This window comes from Panthera tigris, chromosome D1 (genome assembly GCF_018350195.1).
Source record: "Panthera tigris isolate Pti1 chromosome D1, P.tigris_Pti1_mat1.1, whole genome shotgun sequence".
Classification (NCBI taxonomy): Eukaryota; Metazoa; Chordata; class Mammalia; order Carnivora; family Felidae; genus Panthera; species Panthera tigris.
In genome coordinates, this window is record NC_056669.1 from 30974008 (window position 1) to 30993378 (window position 19371).

The 19371-nt window shown below is 43.1% G+C and overlaps 1 protein-coding gene across 2 annotated transcripts in view; it reads left to right on the forward strand.

The window, feature by feature from the left end:
* The window catches only part of LOC102957305 (beta-galactosidase-1-like protein 2), a 63084-nt gene that overhangs the window by 15097 nt on the left and 28616 nt on the right, over positions 1 to 19371 (forward strand). For both annotated transcript variants that reach the window (XM_042959119.1, XM_007082660.3), the window contains exons 2-7: positions 4902 to 5099; positions 6737 to 6805; positions 7394 to 7489; positions 9270 to 9378; positions 14057 to 14149; positions 16977 to 17058. In XM_042959119.1, the coding sequence (XP_042815053.1) occupies positions 4902 to 5099; positions 6737 to 6805; positions 7394 to 7489; positions 9270 to 9378; positions 14057 to 14149; positions 16977 to 17058 (647 nt within the window). The remainder of the gene's footprint in view (positions 1 to 4901; positions 5100 to 6736; positions 6806 to 7393; positions 7490 to 9269; positions 9379 to 14056; positions 14150 to 16976; positions 17059 to 19371) is intronic.

Genomic DNA, 19371 nt, shown 5'->3' on the forward strand with positions numbered 1-19371 from the left:
TTTTGGAAGTGTGTGGGTGCTTAGGAATTTTTCCATTTCTTCCATGTTGTCCATTTTGTTGGCATATAATTTTTCTTAGTATTCCCTGATAATTGCTTGTATTTCTGAGGGATTGGTTGTAATAATTCCATTTTCATTCATGATTTTATCTATTTGGGTCATCTCCCTTTTCTTTTTGAGAAGCCTAGCTAGAGGTGTATCAATTTTGTTTATTTTCTCAAAAAACCAATTCTTGGTTTCATTGATCTGCCTACTGTTTTTTTTTAGGTTCTATATTATTTATTTATGCTATGATATTTATTATTTCTCTTCTTCTCCTGGGTTTGGGGTGTATTTGCTGTTCTGTTTCTAGTTACTTTAGGTGTGCTGTTAGATTTTGTATTGGGGATTTTTTTATTTTTTGAGATAGGCCTGGATTACAATGTATTTTCCTCTCAGGACTGCCTTCGCTGCATCCCAAAGTATTTGGATTGTTGTATTTTCATTTTCATTTTCATTTGTTTCCATATATTTTCTAATTTCTCTAATTACCTGGTTGACACATTCATTCTTCAGTAGGATGTTTTTTAACCTCCATGCATTTGGAGGTTTTCCAGACTTTTTCCTGTGGTTGATTTCAAGTTTCATAGGATTGTGGTCTCAAAGTGTGCATGGTATGGTCTCGATTCGTTTATACTTATTAAGGGCTTATACTTATTGTGACCCAGTATGTGATCTATCTTTGATATGTTCCATGTGCACTCGAGAAGAAAGCATATTCTATTGCTTTGGGATGCAGAGTTCTAAATATATCTGTCAAGTCCATCTGATCCAATGTATCATTCAGGGCCCTTGTTTCTTTATTGACTGTGTGTCTAGATGATCTATCCATTTCTGTAAGTGGAGTGTTAAAGTCCCCTGCAATTACCACATTCTTATCAATAAGGTTGCTTATGTTTGTGAGTAATTGTTTTATATATTTGGGGGCTCCCGTATTCTGTGCATAGACATTTATAATAGTTAGCTCTTCCTGATGGATAGACCCTGTAATTATTATATAATGCCCTTCTTCATATGTTGTTACAGCCTTTAATTTAAAGTCTAATTTGTCTGATACAAGTATGTTTACTCCAGCTTTATTTTGACTTCCAGTAGCATGATAGATGGGTCTCTGTCCCCTCACTTTCAATCTGAAGGTGTCCTCAGGTCTAAAATGAGTCTCCTGTAGACAGCAAATAGATGGGTCTTGTTTTTTTTTTGTTTTTGTTTTTGTTTTTTTATCCGTTCTCATACCCTATGTCTTTTGGTTGGAGCATTTAGTCCATTTATATTCAGTTTTATTACTGAAAGATACGGGTTTAGAGTCATTGTGATGTCTGTAGGTCATGCTTGTAGTGGTGTCTCTGGTACTTTGTGGTCCTTGCAACATTTCACTCAGAGTCCCCCTTAGGATCTCTTGTAGGGCTGGTTTAGTGGTGATGAATTCCTTCAGTTTTTGTTTGTTTGCAAAAACCTTTATCTCTCCTTGTATTCTGAATCACAGACTTCCTGGGTAAAGGATTATTGGCTGCATATTTTTTCCGTTCATCACATTGAAGTTTTCCTGCCATTCCTTTCTGGCCTGCCAAGTTTCAGTAAATTGGTCTGCTACTACCGTTATGTATCTACCTTTGTATGTTATGGCCCATTTATCCATACCTGCTTTCAGAATTCTCTCTTTATCCTTGTATTTTGCCTGTTTCACTATGATATATCATGCAGAAGATCGATTCAAGTTACGTCTAAAGGGAGTTCTCTGTGCCTCTTGGATTTCAATGTCTGTTTCCTTCCCCAGATTGGGGAAGTTCTCAGGTATGATTTGTTCAAGTACACCTTCAGCCCATTTTTCTCTCTTCTTCTTGTTCTGGAATTCCTATGATATGGATATTGTTCCATTTGAATGCATCACTTAGTTCTCTAATTCTCCCCTCATACTCCTGGATTTTTTTGTCTCTCTTTTTCTCAGGTTGCTGTTTTTCCAAAATTTCATCTTCTAATTCACCTATTCTCCCCTCTGCCTCTTCAATCCTCACTGTGGCTGGCTCCATTTTATTTTGCTCCTCATTTATAGCATTTTTTAATTCATCATCACTGTTTTTTAGTCCCTTGATCTCTGTAGCAATAGATTCTCTGCTGTCCTCTGTTTTTTTCAAGACCAGGAATTAATTTTATGACTATTATTCTAAATTCTTGTTCAGTTATACTGCTTAAATTGGTTTTGATCAATTTGTTAGCTGTTGTTACTTCTTGGAATTTCATTTGAGGAGAATTATTCTGTTTTGTCATTTTGGCTAGTTTTTTGTCCCTTATGCATTTTAAATGCTTGTTGTGTGCTCTGCACCTGCAAGCACCGCTATATGAAAGGAGGGTTATACAGTGTCCAGGGCCTGGCCCTTCAGGAGGTGTTTTTTCAGAGATGGTTACTTGCTGTCTGTTGTGTTTGGTTTTTTTATTACCCTACTCTTAGTGATATTTTGGACCCTCCTCCAGGTGTGCTTTGATTTGTTCCTTGGAGTAGCCCTGTAAAGGAAAACAAATAGACAAACAGGAGACAAGAACACACAAACACACAAACAACACAAACAAACAAAAACAAAAACCCAAAGACTAAAAACAAAAAAACCCAAAACACTGACTAAAGTAAAGAAGAGGGTGGAGGCAGTGCTAATGGAAGAGAACATACAAGGAGAGAAATGACAGGAGGAGTGGTGGTGGGGAGCGTGGGGGCGGGGTGGGGGGGAGAAAAGACAAACATTGATTAGACAGAGAGGTAAAAGCCTTAATCCAGATGGAGAGAAAGGAAAATAAAGAAGGAGGCAGGGAAAAGGAAACAGATAAAGTTACCCAGACAGAGAAACTATATTGCTTGATTATTCCAGAGAGAGAGAAAGGAGTGTAAATAAGGAGGTGTAGAACATGTATCAAGACAATGGATTAAATATGTCTGTTTAGACAGACAATAACCAGAGTAACCAGCCTAGGGCATGGAAGAGATAAGGAGGAGAAATGGGGGGGGGGGAATGGAGAATATATCTATATATCCAGAATTGACCTAGAGTTAATCCAGGCAATGCTGTGTCCCTTGTCGGGAGTAGCTGTCTGCAGGGTCTGTGCTGCTGTGGTGGATACGCAGTTACCCAGCACAAAGGGGCATGGTTTGGCATAATCTGGACCCACCTCCACTCTAAGCCCCAGTACTGATCCCTGAGGCCCCACCTTGGTGGTGGGGGTGTGTGGAATGGTGATCCCCCAGTCTCTTCTCCACGGAGCTGGACCCGATGGACTCTGTTTGAGTCGTCCTTATTGTGCCGAGGGCACAGGTGGGGAGGTCCTTCTCGCTCCACCAACTCCCGTGACCCTGTGCTTGACTAGGATTCAAAGTCCCACTCTGTGCACTCTGGCACTGGGGAAGCGCCTCTCAGTGTGGCGGATATGTGGTCCTGGCTAGCTTTGTCTGTGCCCCTACACTTCAGGGAGGACAGCCTTCTCCTACTGGGGACCAAGAGCCACCACCTTCGCCACGAGCCCCCGGGGTGGCAGACACAGGCAGGCTTTGTCTTTTCCCACAGCACTCCAGAGAGATGGCAGCCTTTTCCTCCTGCAGACTGCACCCTTGGCCCAGCCACTGTGCCCAGGAGTGGCGGACACAGGCAGATTCTGTAATATCACATAGCCCTCCAGGGAGAGAACCACTTCCTCCAACTGAGGACTGAGCCCCTGACCTACCACCACACCCAGGCTCCCCTCCTCTCCAGGTGCACCAACAGAGAGCCAGCTCCAGTCCAAAGAAAGCCCTGCAGTTAGAGATCGGATCCCTCTCAGTCTCAGTCCCCGGTCTTTCTCCTGTCCAGATACGGTCCTGCTCTTTCTTTTCCCTTTGTCTCTCCGTTGAAGGGAGTGCCTCCACTCCGTGCCCATGTGGCTGTTTTTTATCTCCCCCAGTTTGCAGTTACCCACCTATCTTCTTTCCAGCTTCCCCATTTTCTTCCTAGTAGATTCAGTCTCTTTTCCTCCCAGGCTCTGGTGTTCAAAGTCCTTTGGCTTCTGCACTTCTTTGTTTGAGAGTGGCAGGAAGTATGGGTCCCCCTACTTCTCCGCCATGTTGGCCTAGCTGAGGTTCTTTCTCTCCAACTCTCTTGAATGTCTTGGCTCCTCCAGCGTCTCTGGCTGGGTTTCTCTCATGGCCTTTGGAGACTGGGGAGAAAAGAGAGGGAGGGAATTCTAGTCATGGGGATCAATTTGAGTGGGCTCCGCTTGGTCAAGAGTTGCTTTTCCAGGGACTAACACTTTCCAACAGCCCTCCCAGGTGGGGCTCTCTGTTGTGCTAGATCATCACTTCAACTTGATCTTTAGATAATAATTAAGACTTGGAAATTTGGTCAATGAATAAATGCTGTTTCTAACCCAGATACCTCCTTCCAGGTATTTGCACCTCAAGCCGGGCAGCTGTGACCACAATGTGGCTCAGAGGTACTATTTGAAGTAGCTGCTTCTTTGATGTTTAGTCAAATGGCCTAGAAGAGCTGGCCATTGTAGGAACCTGCGTGCCACACCTGCCCTGGGCACCCTGCGCCCCCTGAGAATATCCATTCCGTGCCGTGTGCCCCCACCTCGCCCTCTGTCCCCATAGTACAGTCTCCATGTTGACCATTGTGTTTGTCTTGTTCCTGACTATAGTCTCAGCCTGCTCTTCTCCTACAGTGGGGTGCATATGAGTGTGCTGAAGAAAGATGCCTTTCAAGGTTTGGCTAAGTCAGAGGGTGGGGAGCCTTTTCTGAAGGCCTCAGAAGCAGGCCTGTGGAGAAGAACCCTGTCTCCTAACACTCTGTGCTGCTCATTGCTGAAGATAAGCCAGCCTTGCCAGCTGCCTTTTCTCTTTGCAGGTTGGACTGGTATAATCTGGTCCCTGCATGGCTGAGACACCGGCAATCAGGGCTGCAGGCCAACGGCCAACACTTCATGCTGGAGGACTCCACCTTCTGGATCTTTGGGGGCTCTGTGCACTATTTCCGGGTGCCCAAGGAATACTGGAGGGACCGCTTGCTGAAGATGAAAGCCTGTGGCTTGAATACCCTCACCACGTGAGTGCTGCCACCGCCCCCCCCCCCCCCCCGGAGCTTTGGCATCTGTGGCATCTGTGTCCTGGGCTTCTTCTAGGCAGCCTAGCCTGTAGGACTCCATCGTGTCAGGATGGGGGAGCGCTGCCAGATCCTGGACCTGAGCAGTCCCTGAAGAGAATCTTTGTGCTAAGCTTTGTGAGGAAAAATATAGGAGGATCAGGTCACCCACACTCCTGCTTAGGTTTGCCAGCTATGACACCTTCCTTTTCCTCATCTGCACAGCACTCCCCACTAGTGCAGATGAGGAGACAGGATGGACGTAAGGTTTAGAGGCATAGAAAGAACAATGGTGTATACATGAAGGAATATAGTGAAGGAGGGGAGTGTAGGGGTGGAAGTGATTAAATTATATATATATATTTTAAACAAGCACTCCACCCCCCAATTTATTTAGCACATGAGTGTGATCTTTTTCAAAATAGCTTCCTAAGGAAGTTCTCATCACCTTTCAGCATTCCTGTTTAGAATTATCTTCAGAGCACTATGGCTTCCAGTCTAGCACTGACCACAGTGACAGGCACATGATAGGCACTCAGTAAAATGCTGAATATGTGAATCAGTTAAAAATATGCTCAGTTGTGAAGAATCTTATCGTTATGTGGATTTATTTCTCAAAACTGCCAAAAGATAGTTGGATCCAAGTCTATGAAATAAAGTGGGTTATATCAGGCTGGGCTATTCTATTTTCAGGAAAAAATATGTGATTACAGATCAAGGATGTGGATTTTCTTGGGTGGTTTGTTGAAGCAGCTCTGAAGATAATTTCTAAGAAGAATTACAGGAATGTTCTGGGCTATAACAGCACAGTTGAAACACATGTATATCATTTTCCAGAAGGATTACTTAAAAGGATCCATTTATTTGTGTATGTAAGTTCTGATCCTGAGGGTACATTCACACATCACAGGACTCCTGAAGCTGGTGAGAATATTGTAGGCTAAGCATCTTGCATTATAAAATCTGAGTAATGTGTATTTCCTTAAATGTGGAGCTCCTGAGTCTCAATTGGAAGGGGCTCCACTGGAAGTCAGGGGTGGGTGGGAGTCCAGGAGAGGAGCAGCTGTGTTACTATCATACATCCCTTGAGTTGGGCCCCTTGAAGAACTTACTTTATTTCCTTATCTTCTCTTTAGAAGATAAGGAAAGAGTTATTTGAAATTCTGGTTGCTTCAGTAAAAACAGGACTGATCAGAGGTTTCCTCTTACCTTACTTTTAACTTACTCTCTTAGAAAGTTACCTTTTCTCCACCAGCTGATAAAGAGAGAACAGGAGACATGGGGAGGGAAGGAGGAACGTGGGGGAGTGCATGCTCAAGCTGACCTGTGATCACATCTTATGCTTCACCCAAATCTTATTGGCCTTCTCTCCCTTCTCCTAAGGAGATGAGTTGTGAGCCACCCAGGGACTGGCCCTGGATACTCTAAGGTCCCTAGATCTCCTCAGTTAGTTCTTGGTTCCAGTCCTGATACCATTAAAACAATGTGCCTAAGAAATACATCTTCAACCATCATAATGGGTTTTAGGGATAAAGAAGGTAATCTGGAAGATGAAGTGGTATAAATGAAAAGCTCATTCCTGTAATTATCTTCTATTATAGCTATGTTCCATGGAATCTCCACGAGCCAGAAAGAGGCAAATTTGACTTCTCTGGGAACCTGGACCTGGAGTAAGTGCTGTCACTGCTTCTGTGGCATGGCCTAAGGCTGGGAGGCAAAGAGGTGGCCCCTTGGGTTGGTCAGGAATCAAAGGGCCATCTCCATTCTGCATTGAGAACCAGAGACAGCCTGGGGTCTGGAGCCTTGTTCTCAGGACCCAAATGCTCTCCAGACATGAACCTGTTACTCTCAGGGTCTGAGTTTGCCTCCTCTGAGCTCAGACCTTTTCATTGCAGCTCAGAGGTATCAATCTTCAGTGTCTGCCCTGTTCTGTAGTGTGGTCCAGCACCTGGGCTGGGACAGGGCTTACCCATGTAGGGTAGCAAGACTGTTGGGGTCAGGTTCACTGTTAGGAACACCCCCCACCCCCCACCCCCCCCCACACACACCGTATCTTGTCTGATGTCCTTGGTCCTCATGCCCCCAGTAGAACTATGCAGAAGGTACTGGGCTGGGGGCAGGGGAGAACCCAGCTCGCAGGGCGTCTGAAAGCAGGGAGGGGAGGAGCCAGGTAGATCCACCACCTTGTGATGTGTGCCAGGCTCACCCCCACCCTCCCCCCCTGATGTCTTGAGAGCTGCTGACACTGACCTCCCTAGGGCCTTTGTGCTGTTGGCTGCAGAGATCGGGTTGTGGGTGATTCTGCGTCCAGGCCCCTACATCTGCAGTGAGATCGACCTCGGGGGCTTGCCCAGGTAAGCGGGGCTGTGAGGGGCTGTGGCTTGAGCTGTCCTGTGTGCTTGTGCAAAATGCTAATCACAAAGGTAGGTTTAATTTTGCTATTGAAGTATATTTTTCATTGTGTACTGAAACACCATTCAAGAATAAGTGGGACCTAAAGGGAGCCATTTTAAATGATGTTACTTTATCTTAATAAAGTATTAGAGAAACAAATTATTGTTTTTGTTTTATGTTTTATCTTAAAATTTAAGGCTTTAATGAGTTATGTTAGAATGTGTAGTCTCCACTGAGGTCAGTAGAGTGCTCTGTGGCTGGAGTAGAAATCTGGGCAGTAATCACCTGGTACCACATTCATTCCTTGTCCTCATCATTGTGATTAATTTTCAGCAAAAAGACTTTCTTGTTAATAGGGGTAATCTCTCCCATCCTCACAGTGTTCCAGGTGGTTAGATCAACTCTCTCCTATACCATGCCACCTCAAGAGGGAAGAAGGCTGGTCCTATTTGCCTTGTGGTCTCCTTTGGGAATGGCCTCTCCCTGTAACACAGCTACTAGCCCAGGCTTTGTTTTCTCTCTTTTCTCCAGTTCCACCCAGCCCTTCCCTAGGGATCCCAGGCAGTCTCTGTCTCCATCTCCTTTGCTCTCCAGGATCACTTCTCTGTCTCTGTGCTGTTCAGCTTGGCAGGAGTGCCCTTGACAAGGCCATGAACACAGCCAGAGTGCCCTCCCCCTGCACCTAGGGATTAGAAATCTGTGTGTCAGTGACGTCTTCAGGCCCAGCCAGAGCTTCCAGGAGGACAGGATTTAAGTGTTAGAACAGCAGGAGCTCCAGCACTCAGCCCTTCTCCTGGGCATCATTGTCCACTCAGGTCCTGGCATCGAGGATGGGCATGTGGGCACACCCCAGGGAGGCCCAAACAGGCAAAGACCCAGTGGTGATGAGAAGCTAGACCTGGTTTAGGTGAGATGGAGGGTGGAGGTGTCAGTCTAAAGGAAGCTGCTCTCTCCTCCTCCATTTTTACCTAACATAAATTGATAATTTTCTGACCTTGTTCAGGACTTCCAACTTAGGATGTGAAGCATTAGACCCTTTTTAAGAAAATATAAGTGTTTTACTTAGAATTTCAAGTGAGAAGGAAGAGTTCCTAACTCTGGAACAAATGATCTGGGTTCATCTGGGAAATGTGATCACAAGGGACAGGCTATGGGAAGAACTAATCTTGCTCTGCAGCTCCTCCTCTGAACTAAGCTCTGAAGAGCTATGGAGGCTGATGCTAATGAGTCACAGGGTCAGCATGGAGAGCAGCAGATGGACGGATGGACAGGAATGAGAAGTGGATTAGCCTCTCATGACCTTCATGTCAGGCTTAGTTTTCTGGGAGACACCAGAAAGTTGCATCTGGTCCCAGTGATTCTTTAACCCTTTTGGCTTTACCCCTTTGTAATGAGATTTTAGAGTAAATGCTTCCATGCTGGGCCTTGAGTTCAGTGAGAAGCTTTTCTCACTCTGACTGGCAGCCAGACCGTAGCCATAAAGCTGGAAATAAAATCCCTAGCAGCGCTGGTGTCTTTTGGTAGGGAAACAAGTGCAGAGTGCAGGTCTTGAGTTCTGGCAGTGTTTGCCCCTGAATCTGTTTGCACAATCTCCTGCCTTCCTGGCTGAGTGGAGGTGGTGGGGTGGGAATTGTCTTGCTTACCCCCAGCACTCTGAAGCCACTGCTTTTCTCCCCACCATCTCCTGCCAAGAGAAACCCACAAACAGTGCAACTAATTCGCACCCCCCTTTTATTCAAGCTGGTTACTCCAAGACTCTGGCATGAGGCTGAGAACAACTTACAAGGGCTTCACCGAAGCAGTGGACCTTTATTTTGATCACCTGATGTCCAGGGTGGTGCCACTCCAGGTAAAAGCAAGGAGACTCTTCTTGGAAGTTCAGCTATTTTCCTACTGGAAGTAAACAGTCCTAGGTTAGCTCTCAGACAAAGGGCTCCAAGTTCCTTTCAATACAGAACACATTCTTCCCCACTGCCTGAGATCTATAATTGGAGGGGTTTGCAATAATTGTCTTTTAAAAGATGTATTTCAATATTGTTTTAGGTGGTTCAGTGCTGAAGAGATAGGCACAAGGGCTTACATTATTCCACACAATGTCCGATGTGATGTCTTATTCTGAAAAACCCACTGATTGGCATCCCAATAGTGGCTCAGTTCTTTGTGAAAAAGAGCATAAATGGATAGGCCCTTACCTGTAATACATGGGACTTTTTGTAGTTATAAAATTACAATTGATGACTTTTCAAGGTACATCTTTCTACTATCAAAAAGGTGCTGTATGGTGCATATTTCATTCAATAAGTGATAAAAATCAATTTTGGGAAGAAATTATCTTATTACTGCATGTAATATTTGGAAGCAATAAAAAAGCAGGAATGGGAATAATTAATAGTTTATGTAAAAATAAGAGTCATGCTGAGAAATTAGTACATTAATAAAAAATTAGTACATCAATAAAAATTGCTCTTTAGTCAATGGTTTGTAATGTTCACAGCACACATAGATCAAAGGAACTACTTGATCATCTGTAGGGCAGACAAATAAAACACTGGGTACTAAGTTAAATTTGAATTTCAGATAAACAAGGAATATGTTTTAGTATAAATATATCCTAAATGTTACATGGGACATACTTACATTAAAAATATTCATAATTTATATAAAAACTTATTCATTATAAATTCACGTATAACTGGCTATCTTGTATTTTTATTTCTTAAATCTGGAAGCCCTAATAATGAAAGAAGCAACAAGCCAGGAAGTTTTTGGCCTACATTTTTATAAGGAAGATGGAATTACTGAGATGATTCAGCAGGTTGTAGTAGATTGGTGGAGGTAGAGGTTTTAGGGAAGGTGGTTTTAGGGAAGGTCATGCCAGGAGTATGGCTTAGAAGCATTCTTAAATATGGAAATGATGTACTAGACCTTTCTTTAAAAAAGCATTTTCTGAGTATAACTCAGAAATATTCATAACTCATAATTCGTAACTCATAATTATTTTATTTTTATTATGGTAATTTTGCCATAATATAAATTTTACCTAACATAAAAATTACCATTCTAACCATTTTTAAGTGGTTTTAAGTTCACTGGTATTAAGTAATTCACATTGTTGTGCAAACATTACCACCATCCATTTCCTGAACTTTTTCAGCTTTCCAAACTGAAACTCTGCATCCATTAAATATTAACTTCCTATCTCCCCTCTCCATAACCCCTGCCAACCACCATTCTACTTTCTGTTTCTATGAAATTGACCACTCTAGGTACCTCATATAAGTAGAATCCTGTAATACTTGTCCTGTTATGTCTGGCTTCTTTCATTTGTCATAATGTCTTCAATGTTCATTTGTGTTGTAGTGGGTGTCAGAATTTCCTTACTTTTTAAGACCTGATAATAATCTATTGTATCTCTGGACCACATTTTGCTCATCCATTCATTCATCAGTGGACACCTAGGTTACTTTTGTCTATTGTGAATAATGTGGCTATGCTAGTTAATCTCACTAAAGCTTTGTCAATTTTGTTAATCTTTTCAAAGAACGAACTCTTGGGCTTTTTTATTTTTCTCTATTTTTAAATCTCTTTTTATCTCTGTTCTAACCTTTGTTATTTCCTTCCTCCTTAAACCTTTAAGTTTAGCTTATTTTTCTCTTTCCTAGTTCATTAAGGTGAAAAGTTAGGTGTTGACTGAACACCTTTCTTCCTTTTTAATGTGTTTATAGATATAAATTTCCCTCTTAGCACTGCTTTTGCTTCATCCCATAACTTTATGTTGAATTTTTATTTTCATTTGACTCAAGATATATCCTGATTTTCCCATTATTTCTTCTTTGGGTTACTGGTTGTTTTTTAAGAGTGTGTTGTTTAATTTCCACATATTCGTGGAATTTGAAATTTGAATTTTTCAGTGTTCTTTCTGCTGTTGGTTTCTAGTTTCATTCTACTGTGATTGGAAAATATGCTTTGAATGGTTTCAATCTTTTAAAAGTATTAAAGCTTCTGTTGTGGCCTAAAATATTATCTCTCCTGGAGAAGAATGTTCCATGTGTACTTGAGAAAAATGTGTATTGTGTCATTGGATGCAGTGTTTATATATGTGGATATGGTACATTTGGTCTATAGTGTTGTTCAAGTCCAAATCTATGTCTTTTTATTGGGGAGTTTAAACATTTACATTTAAGGAAGTTACTATTAGGGAAGCATTTATTTTGGCCATTTTGTTATTTGTTTTCTGTATGTTTTGTAGCTTTTTTTCTCCCTTATTTCCTCTATTACTACCTTCCTTTGTATTTAGTTGATTTTTCATAGTGACAAGTTTTGATTCCTTTTTCATTCATTTTTGTGTATATTCTATAGATATTTTCATTGTGGTTACCATGAAGATTACAAATACTGTCCTAAAGATATGATGTTCTATTTTATATTGATGTCAACTAAACTTTAATCACACATACAATCACAACTACTCCTTTACAGCTCAACCTTGCTGTATGTTATTGATGTCACAAGTCACATATTTATATATTGTGTACTCATTAATATAGATTAATAATTATTTTCATGCATTTGTCTTTTAAATCCTGTTAAAAAATAAGAAGTAGATTTATAAACTAAAATTAGAATAATACTGGTTTTTACATTTTTAAAATATATTTACCTTTACAGGAGAACCTTGTATTTTCAAGGGACTTCAAGTCACTGTGTGGCATCTTTTCATTTCAATTTGAGGGACTCTGTGTAGCATTTCTCATAACTCAAGTCTAGTGGTATCAGATTCCCTCAACTTTTATTTGTCTGAGTATGTCTTAACTTCTTCCTCATTGTTTAAGGACAGTTTTGCTGGATACAGAATTCTCAGTTGATAGTTTTTTTCCCCCTTTCAGCACTTTGAATATGTCATCCTTCTGTCACTGCCCTGCCAGATTTCTGGTGATATATCCACTGATAGTCTTATTGGGGATCCTTTGTATGTGTCAAGTTGCTTTTCTCTTGCTCCTTTCAAGAATCTCTTTTTGTCTTTGGCTTTGACAGTTTGATTGTAATGTGCCTTAGTGTCGTCTCTTGGTTAATGCTACTTGGAGTTCACCGAAGCTTCTTGGATTTGTATACCCATGTCCTCTCAAATTTGAGAGGTTTCCAGCCATTGATTTTTCAAATAATCTCTCTGCCCCTTTTCTTTCTTCTTTTTGGAATTTCCACAATGAGTATTTTTGTCTGCTTTCTGATGTTGCATAAGTCCCTCAGGTTTTGTTCCCTTTTCTTCATTCTCTCTTTTTGTTCTGTAGACTGAATAATTTCAAATGACTTGTTTTCAAGTTAGCCCATTCTTTCTTCTTCCTGTTTGAATCTGCTGTTGAACTTCTATGGTGAATTTTTTCTAGTCAGATATATTTTTCAGCTCCAGAAATCTTGTTTATTATATTTTATAGTTTCTCTATCTGTATTGATATTCTCACTTTGCTGATATAGCATTTTCCTGATTTCTTTGTCCATGTTTTTCTTTAGCTCATTGAGCATATTTATGGCAATTGTTTTAAAATCTTTGTCTATTAAGTGTGTGCATTTCTTTAGAGATTTACTTTATTCCTTTGAATGAGCTGTATTATCCTGTTTCTTTGCCTTGTGTTTTTGTTGTTGTTGAAAATTGGACATTTGAAACAACAGTCACCTCTCATAGTCTTTGCAGACTTGTGGGGAACATCTTCACTATTTGGTGGGCTCCTACACATTAAGATAAGCATGGGGTTATGGCTCCAGATCTTCTCAGATGTTTCCTGGGTATGTGTCTAGTCTGGCCTGTGTGTGTGTGCCTTTCACCAACTCCCCTGCCTCCAATTTTCCCTGGCTGCTTTTACATGTCTCACCCCACCTTCCTTTGTGGCCTTAGATGTTCTATCATATTCCTCTGCCTATAATCCCTTGCACAGGCATACATGAGTCTGTAGAACCTCTGAAATTTTCACATGCTGTGACCTCCACTGCCTTGTGTTGCTTTTAGCCTGAGGTCCAAACTATGCCAACATTTGCTGTCTGAGCTCCAAATCAGATGAGACAGAAACTAGTCTACTGGGCAGCCCACAGACAAGTGGGCTACAAACAAGTTCCATTTTGCTCCTTTTGTCCTGAGGGAAGGAACTGGGAATTAGATTGATCTTTTGGGATTATGCCACACTGTGCCAGGGAGGAGGTTGGGCAAGGATGAGCAAAAACACCAAAATATTTCCTATCAAACATGTGTTTTTATTCATTTGCTTAAACATTTAACTAGTTTCCAGACCAGTTAATAAAATAAAGTTATTTTATTTAGTCTGTAATTGTTTGATGTTTCCATAGGGAACCAGGGCCTGGAACTCCCTACTTTCTCTGTGTCTTACTGACATCACTCTCAATTATATAATCAAATCTTTTGAGACTTTCACTTCCAAATGGAATATTTTGCTGCTAATGGGTGAGAAGTATGATGAAATTAGATAGTACAGCTTCCACTACAAATTCAGCTTCTGATTGTTTATCTCTTTCTCCAGTACAAGCATGGAGGCCCCATCATTGCTGTGCAGGTGGAGAATGAATATGGTTCCTATAACAGAGACCCCGCCTATATGCCTTACATCAAGAAGGTAAATATCAGCTCTTTATTTCTTCATATTCCTTCCTCTGGAATGTAGTATGGGCTGTGATGTGACATGTTGGTCTAGTACTTTTCTCATATTAATACCACATTTATTAGTGAATCCTTTCACCATACTTTTATTTCAGTGAGGTCATCACTTATTTACTTTTTATTGAGTCTAATTGGGGGTTGCAGTACACACATGGGGTTGCAGTGGCTGAGAATAAAGGGATGGACTTAATTGAGTGTGAGGATTAGTGAAGTCTCCCTGTAAAGGCTGCCCTCATTCCAGCATCTAAAGCAAGGGTTCCCAGCTTCGTCTGTACATTCAATTTAAAAATCCCTATGCCCAAACCATATAGCATATCAATTAAATAAGAATCTCTGGGGTGGTCCTTAGACATCTGATTCCAACGTGTGTGTGAGTTTGAGAACCATTGATTTCATGTATGGGAGATCAGAGAAGGGCTGGGCTAGATGATACTTTAAAGAACAGGCCTATCTGGTTTCTGTTACTTAGTAGCTGAGACCTTGAGAAAAGGCCTTTATTTTTCTAAACCTCCATTTTCTCTTCTTTTAAGTGGGGATAATGAGAGAATTTGCCTTTCTGAATTGTGCATGTGTGTGAGATCACTTGGCTCAGGACTGTTCTAGGACTGTTCTCAGTAAGTAGTCAATAAATAAGACTTTGATAGATCATTGGCAGTGGTTTTAGAGGAAACATTGAGGAAATGTTAAGTGGCCTCAGGGAATCCACCTAATTAAAGCTGCTTTAGCTTTGGCCCATGACGTCAGGATCTCTTCTACTGTCATAGGCAGATTCATTTTCTGTCTGGAAATTACTTCAGTCCCTGCATGTAGGCAGAATGAGCTCAAGCACTCCTGCTTATAGGATTTCATCTACTCTTGCTCCCTTTTTGTCTCTTGCAGAAAGCCCCATGTAGGGAGCAAGGCTGTCTCCAGAAAGAGGCATTCCCAAAATCAGGAAGGGGAGAGTTCCACCCTGATAGTCAAACCCAACTGCAGACTTGATTAGACCACACCTCCAGCTTCCTCTTTGCCTTTGAATTAGCTAGAAAGATCCCAACAAGGGTGCAGGACAGGAGAGCTTCTTGCATTATAACTCTTTCCCTTGGACTATCTCTTGAATGCTGGAGCTTTTCCAGCAGGTGTTTACTGAGTCCTGAGCTGCAGAGAAGAGCTCTGCTGATGGTGTGGAGAGGAGAATGCAGTTGTTAAGGGGCTTCTCCTGCTCAGTCAACACCTCCCTGGTGTCTGGGGAAGGTACCATATGTGAGACAGATGGACAAAAAGAAGCTGCAGCACACACCCCTGTCATCCTGAGCTCTTGCTCTCAAGCAAGAGCTCCCAGCTCCCCTCCTGAGCTGCCATGCAGCTTCTTCTGGGTGTAATGGACATGTGGACACCATCAGCATAGGATGACCTTGGGTAAGTCACTTCACCTTTCTGAGCCTTAGCCTCATCATGTGTTCAATGGAGACAAGAATGCTTTCTCTAAGGCTGTTCTGGGAATGAAGTGAGATTATAGACACAAGACCCCGAACTCTGCTTGGCAGATCACTGGTCATCAGGAAACAGTAATAGTAATTACCCCTTACAGTGTGCAGTCAATAGATTAATGGCCATGAAAAGTCAAGTGCAACTAGTACAGCTGTAAAAGATGGTTACACCCTCTCAACCCACATGATGCTATATGTATAAGGTACGAACAAAGGCAAAGCCTGTTACATATCAGCAAATGACTGGCTAGACAGTTGTGAGGTGGTAGGTCCAGGGCTTTTAATAAACATCTTATCTTACCTAATGGATTGAACTTCTGTGGCTTCTGTTGTCCCTGAGAATTAGGGCCTACTCTGCTCTTTCCTTACTTGCATCAGGTTTAGATATGAACATTATGCACCCCATGGATTATCTCTCTGCCTCACCTGCTTCCCAAAAGAATTTGGTTGAAATAAGCAATCTGATAAAAATATCTGCATGTTAAATTATAGGAAAGTCCCCCTTGCTGGGGTTTCTAATCCAAAAGAGCCCATAGGCCCAAAGCAGAGCCTTTCAAGGTGGGCAGACTCTAGATTCAAGTCCATACTGGCTCACTTGCTCTGTATCCCTTAACACTTTATCCAACCTCTCTGAGAGTCTTCATCTGTACAGTTATTAAATGTGAGGATTGAATAGGCTAGTCTATGTAAAGTAGTTAGCAGAAGGCCTGGCGTGAATATAAGTGTTAGCAGTTATTTGGAGTGGTAAAATGGTTATTGCATCTCAACACAGTGTGTGTTCCTTCCAGTTCTTCATTTGATTTACAACCTGCAAGGAGTGCCTCCTGTTCTACTGGGCATGTGCAGCATGTCATAGGCATGTGGCTGGGGCATGGCGGTTGAACAGAGCCCACCCTGGCCCAGTGTGAGGAAGTGATGGGCTGCTTGCTTCTGGTATCAGGAAGGCCTGACCCACTTGTAGAGCCCTGTAGTCAGCTGCTAGGTGACAGCATAGCATCTGGCCCTGCCGAGCTGCCCTCTGTTCCTAGATGGGAACAGGACACCAGCCAGACCTGACACCTTGCCAGATCTGGGGCAGCCAAGAGATGTCAGAGTCTGACAGCCCTGCCCCTGCCTCAGCTGGACTTCAGCTGATAGGAGCTTTGTTGAACATGGTGGGCACAGACAGGAGGGTTTCTGTCCATTTTCTGTGGAGAGGTAAATGCTTTATTTTGAATCTTTCCCTCTTTCTTTTCTGGCTGCCACCTTCCCAGCTGTGTGACATGGCAGGAGCTCTGAGGAGTGAATATTGACTTGTCTTCTTCCCCCCCATAGGCCTTGGAAGACCGGGGTATTGTGGAATTGCTCTTGACTTCAGACAACAAGGACGGCCTGCAAAAGGGAGTCATGGATGGAGGTGCCTACCTGGAGGCTGTGCAGGGATAGGGTGGGGGATCAGCACCCTGGCCTCACTGTGCACGCCCCCCTCCCCAAATGGCCTGAGCCACAAGTGGAGTTTCTCTGCTATCTGTGCTTCTCCTGTTTGCATGGCACTGGGCCCGAAGCTCTGGGCCTCAGAGGGTTGGAGGATCCATGTCACATGGATCTCTCTGGTCTCCCACTTCTGCTGAGCACTTACTCAGGACACTAACAGTGTTCTGCAGACTACAAGCTGGAAATGGTGAGTTGGTCATACTGGAAAGTCTCTGCATGTCTGCAGAGAGGGTGTCCTGCGAGGATGGCTTACTCAAACCCTGCCAAAATCGTGGAGATGGCTGACCACTGCCCAGGGGGTATGTAGCCCCTGCTGTGACAGCAACTGGCTGAGCAGCAAGTGTAGATGACCATGGTGGCTCTCCATCCAGCAGCATCCATCTCCCTGACTCTAACCTCTCTTCCTGTTACTGTAGATGTGCTGGCCCAGCTCCACCCTTGTGCACCAAGCCCTTTCTCCCTCAGCTACTCAAGGGCATTGCTCCAGCAGCTCTCTGCTTCTGCCCTCAGTCATCAGATTTTCTCTTTCTGTTTGATTATTCCCATCTGCATATCAACATGTTCTTTCTCTCTTCTTTATTTTTTTAAAATTTATGTATTTATTTTGAAGAGAGAGAGAGCGAGAAAGAGAGAGAGAGAGAGAGCACCTTTGCCCATGGGACGGGCAGAAAGGAGAGGGAGAATCCCAAGCAGGCTCCATGCTCTCAGCAGGGAGCCTGATGCGGGGCTCAAACTCATGAACCCCAGATCATGACCTGAGCCAAAAGCAAGAGTCAGATGCTTAACCAACAGAGTCACCTAGGCACCCCTATTTCTCTCTTCTAAAAGAAATCTCTTGACTCATTTTCCCATCCAAAGCCTGTTGTGTTTCTCTGCTCCCCTTTCAAGAGCTCTCCCCATGTCCATGCTCACTGGCCCCCCAGGCCCTTTCCCTCCTCTCTCTTAAACCATGGGAACCACATTACCACCCTCACCATTCCACTGCCGCTGCTCTTTTTGAGATCGCCAGTGACCTCATGTTATAAATTTAAGCGTTCATCCTCATTGCCTCTGACTTCTCTGATTTTACTTATCAGCAGCCATCAATCTCTTCCCCTTGAAATGTTTTCCACCCTTGGTGTCTGAGACCCAATTTCCTACTTTTTTCTCTGAACTCACAGGCTGCTCCTTCTTGGTATCTCCTGCTGGTCACATGTCTGTCTCCAAATTCTGATGTTTAAATTCTTTGCTTCTCACCCTTTGGAATGAATTCTCTTCTCCATACACTCAGTGTCCTGGTGGTGTCATCCAGGTGACTTTAAATCTGATCTGTGTGTTGATAACTGTGAGATGCTCATCTCTGTCAGCAACCTTCCCTGAACTCCTGCCTCACGTGTGCATCTGCGTACTGGGCACAGCGCCCAGGAAGGCTGCAGGTCTCAGTGGAACCAGCAGAGAACTGAACTTGTCTGTTTCCCTCCCAGAGTCGGCCCCACTTTTTAGTCTTCTTATTCTCAGTAAATTGCATCTCCATTTCCCCTAGTTGCCCTGGCCCTAAACTTTGTAGGCACTCTCAGACCTCTCCTTCTGTGTGCCTGACATACAGCCATCAGCAAATTCTTTTTATCTTTATCTTCAAATTTATCCAGATTCAAGTTTTAGCATCTGAACTGTTACCATTGTTCTCATATGCATTATTGCCACAGCACTGAACTGATGTTCCTTTTTATTGTTGACTCCTGCACAACTTTTTCTGAACATAGTATTTGAAAATGTCATTTGGATCACCTCATGGCTCACCTGAACTTCAGGTACATTCTGCCTTGCTGACAGTGAAGCACAAGCTATGAGAAAAACCTCCAGGGGCATCCTTTGACCTGTGACCTCTGTGACCTGGCCAGGTGTCTCCTGCTCCACCCTCCTGGCCTCCTACCTGTTCTTGGAACATACTGGACACCTCCAGCCTTCATGCAGATACCTGCATAGCTATTCCATTTCCTCCCGTTTTTCTCGGAGATCACCTCCAAGTGAGGTTTCCTCCAAACACCCAAGCTCCTCCTGGAGCTCCCCCGGCTCTTTGGGCCTGCTTTATTTGGCCTTCTAACATTCTGGGTAGTTTGTTTTATTTACGTGTCTCACTGCAGTGCTAAGTTCAGTCTTGTTAGGCTGTACTCCTGTGCCTGGACACGGTTCGGTTCATGCTCTGCATAGATGATGGTGGTTGAAGGGCCTCTTATGAGCTGCCTGGTGCTTCCTG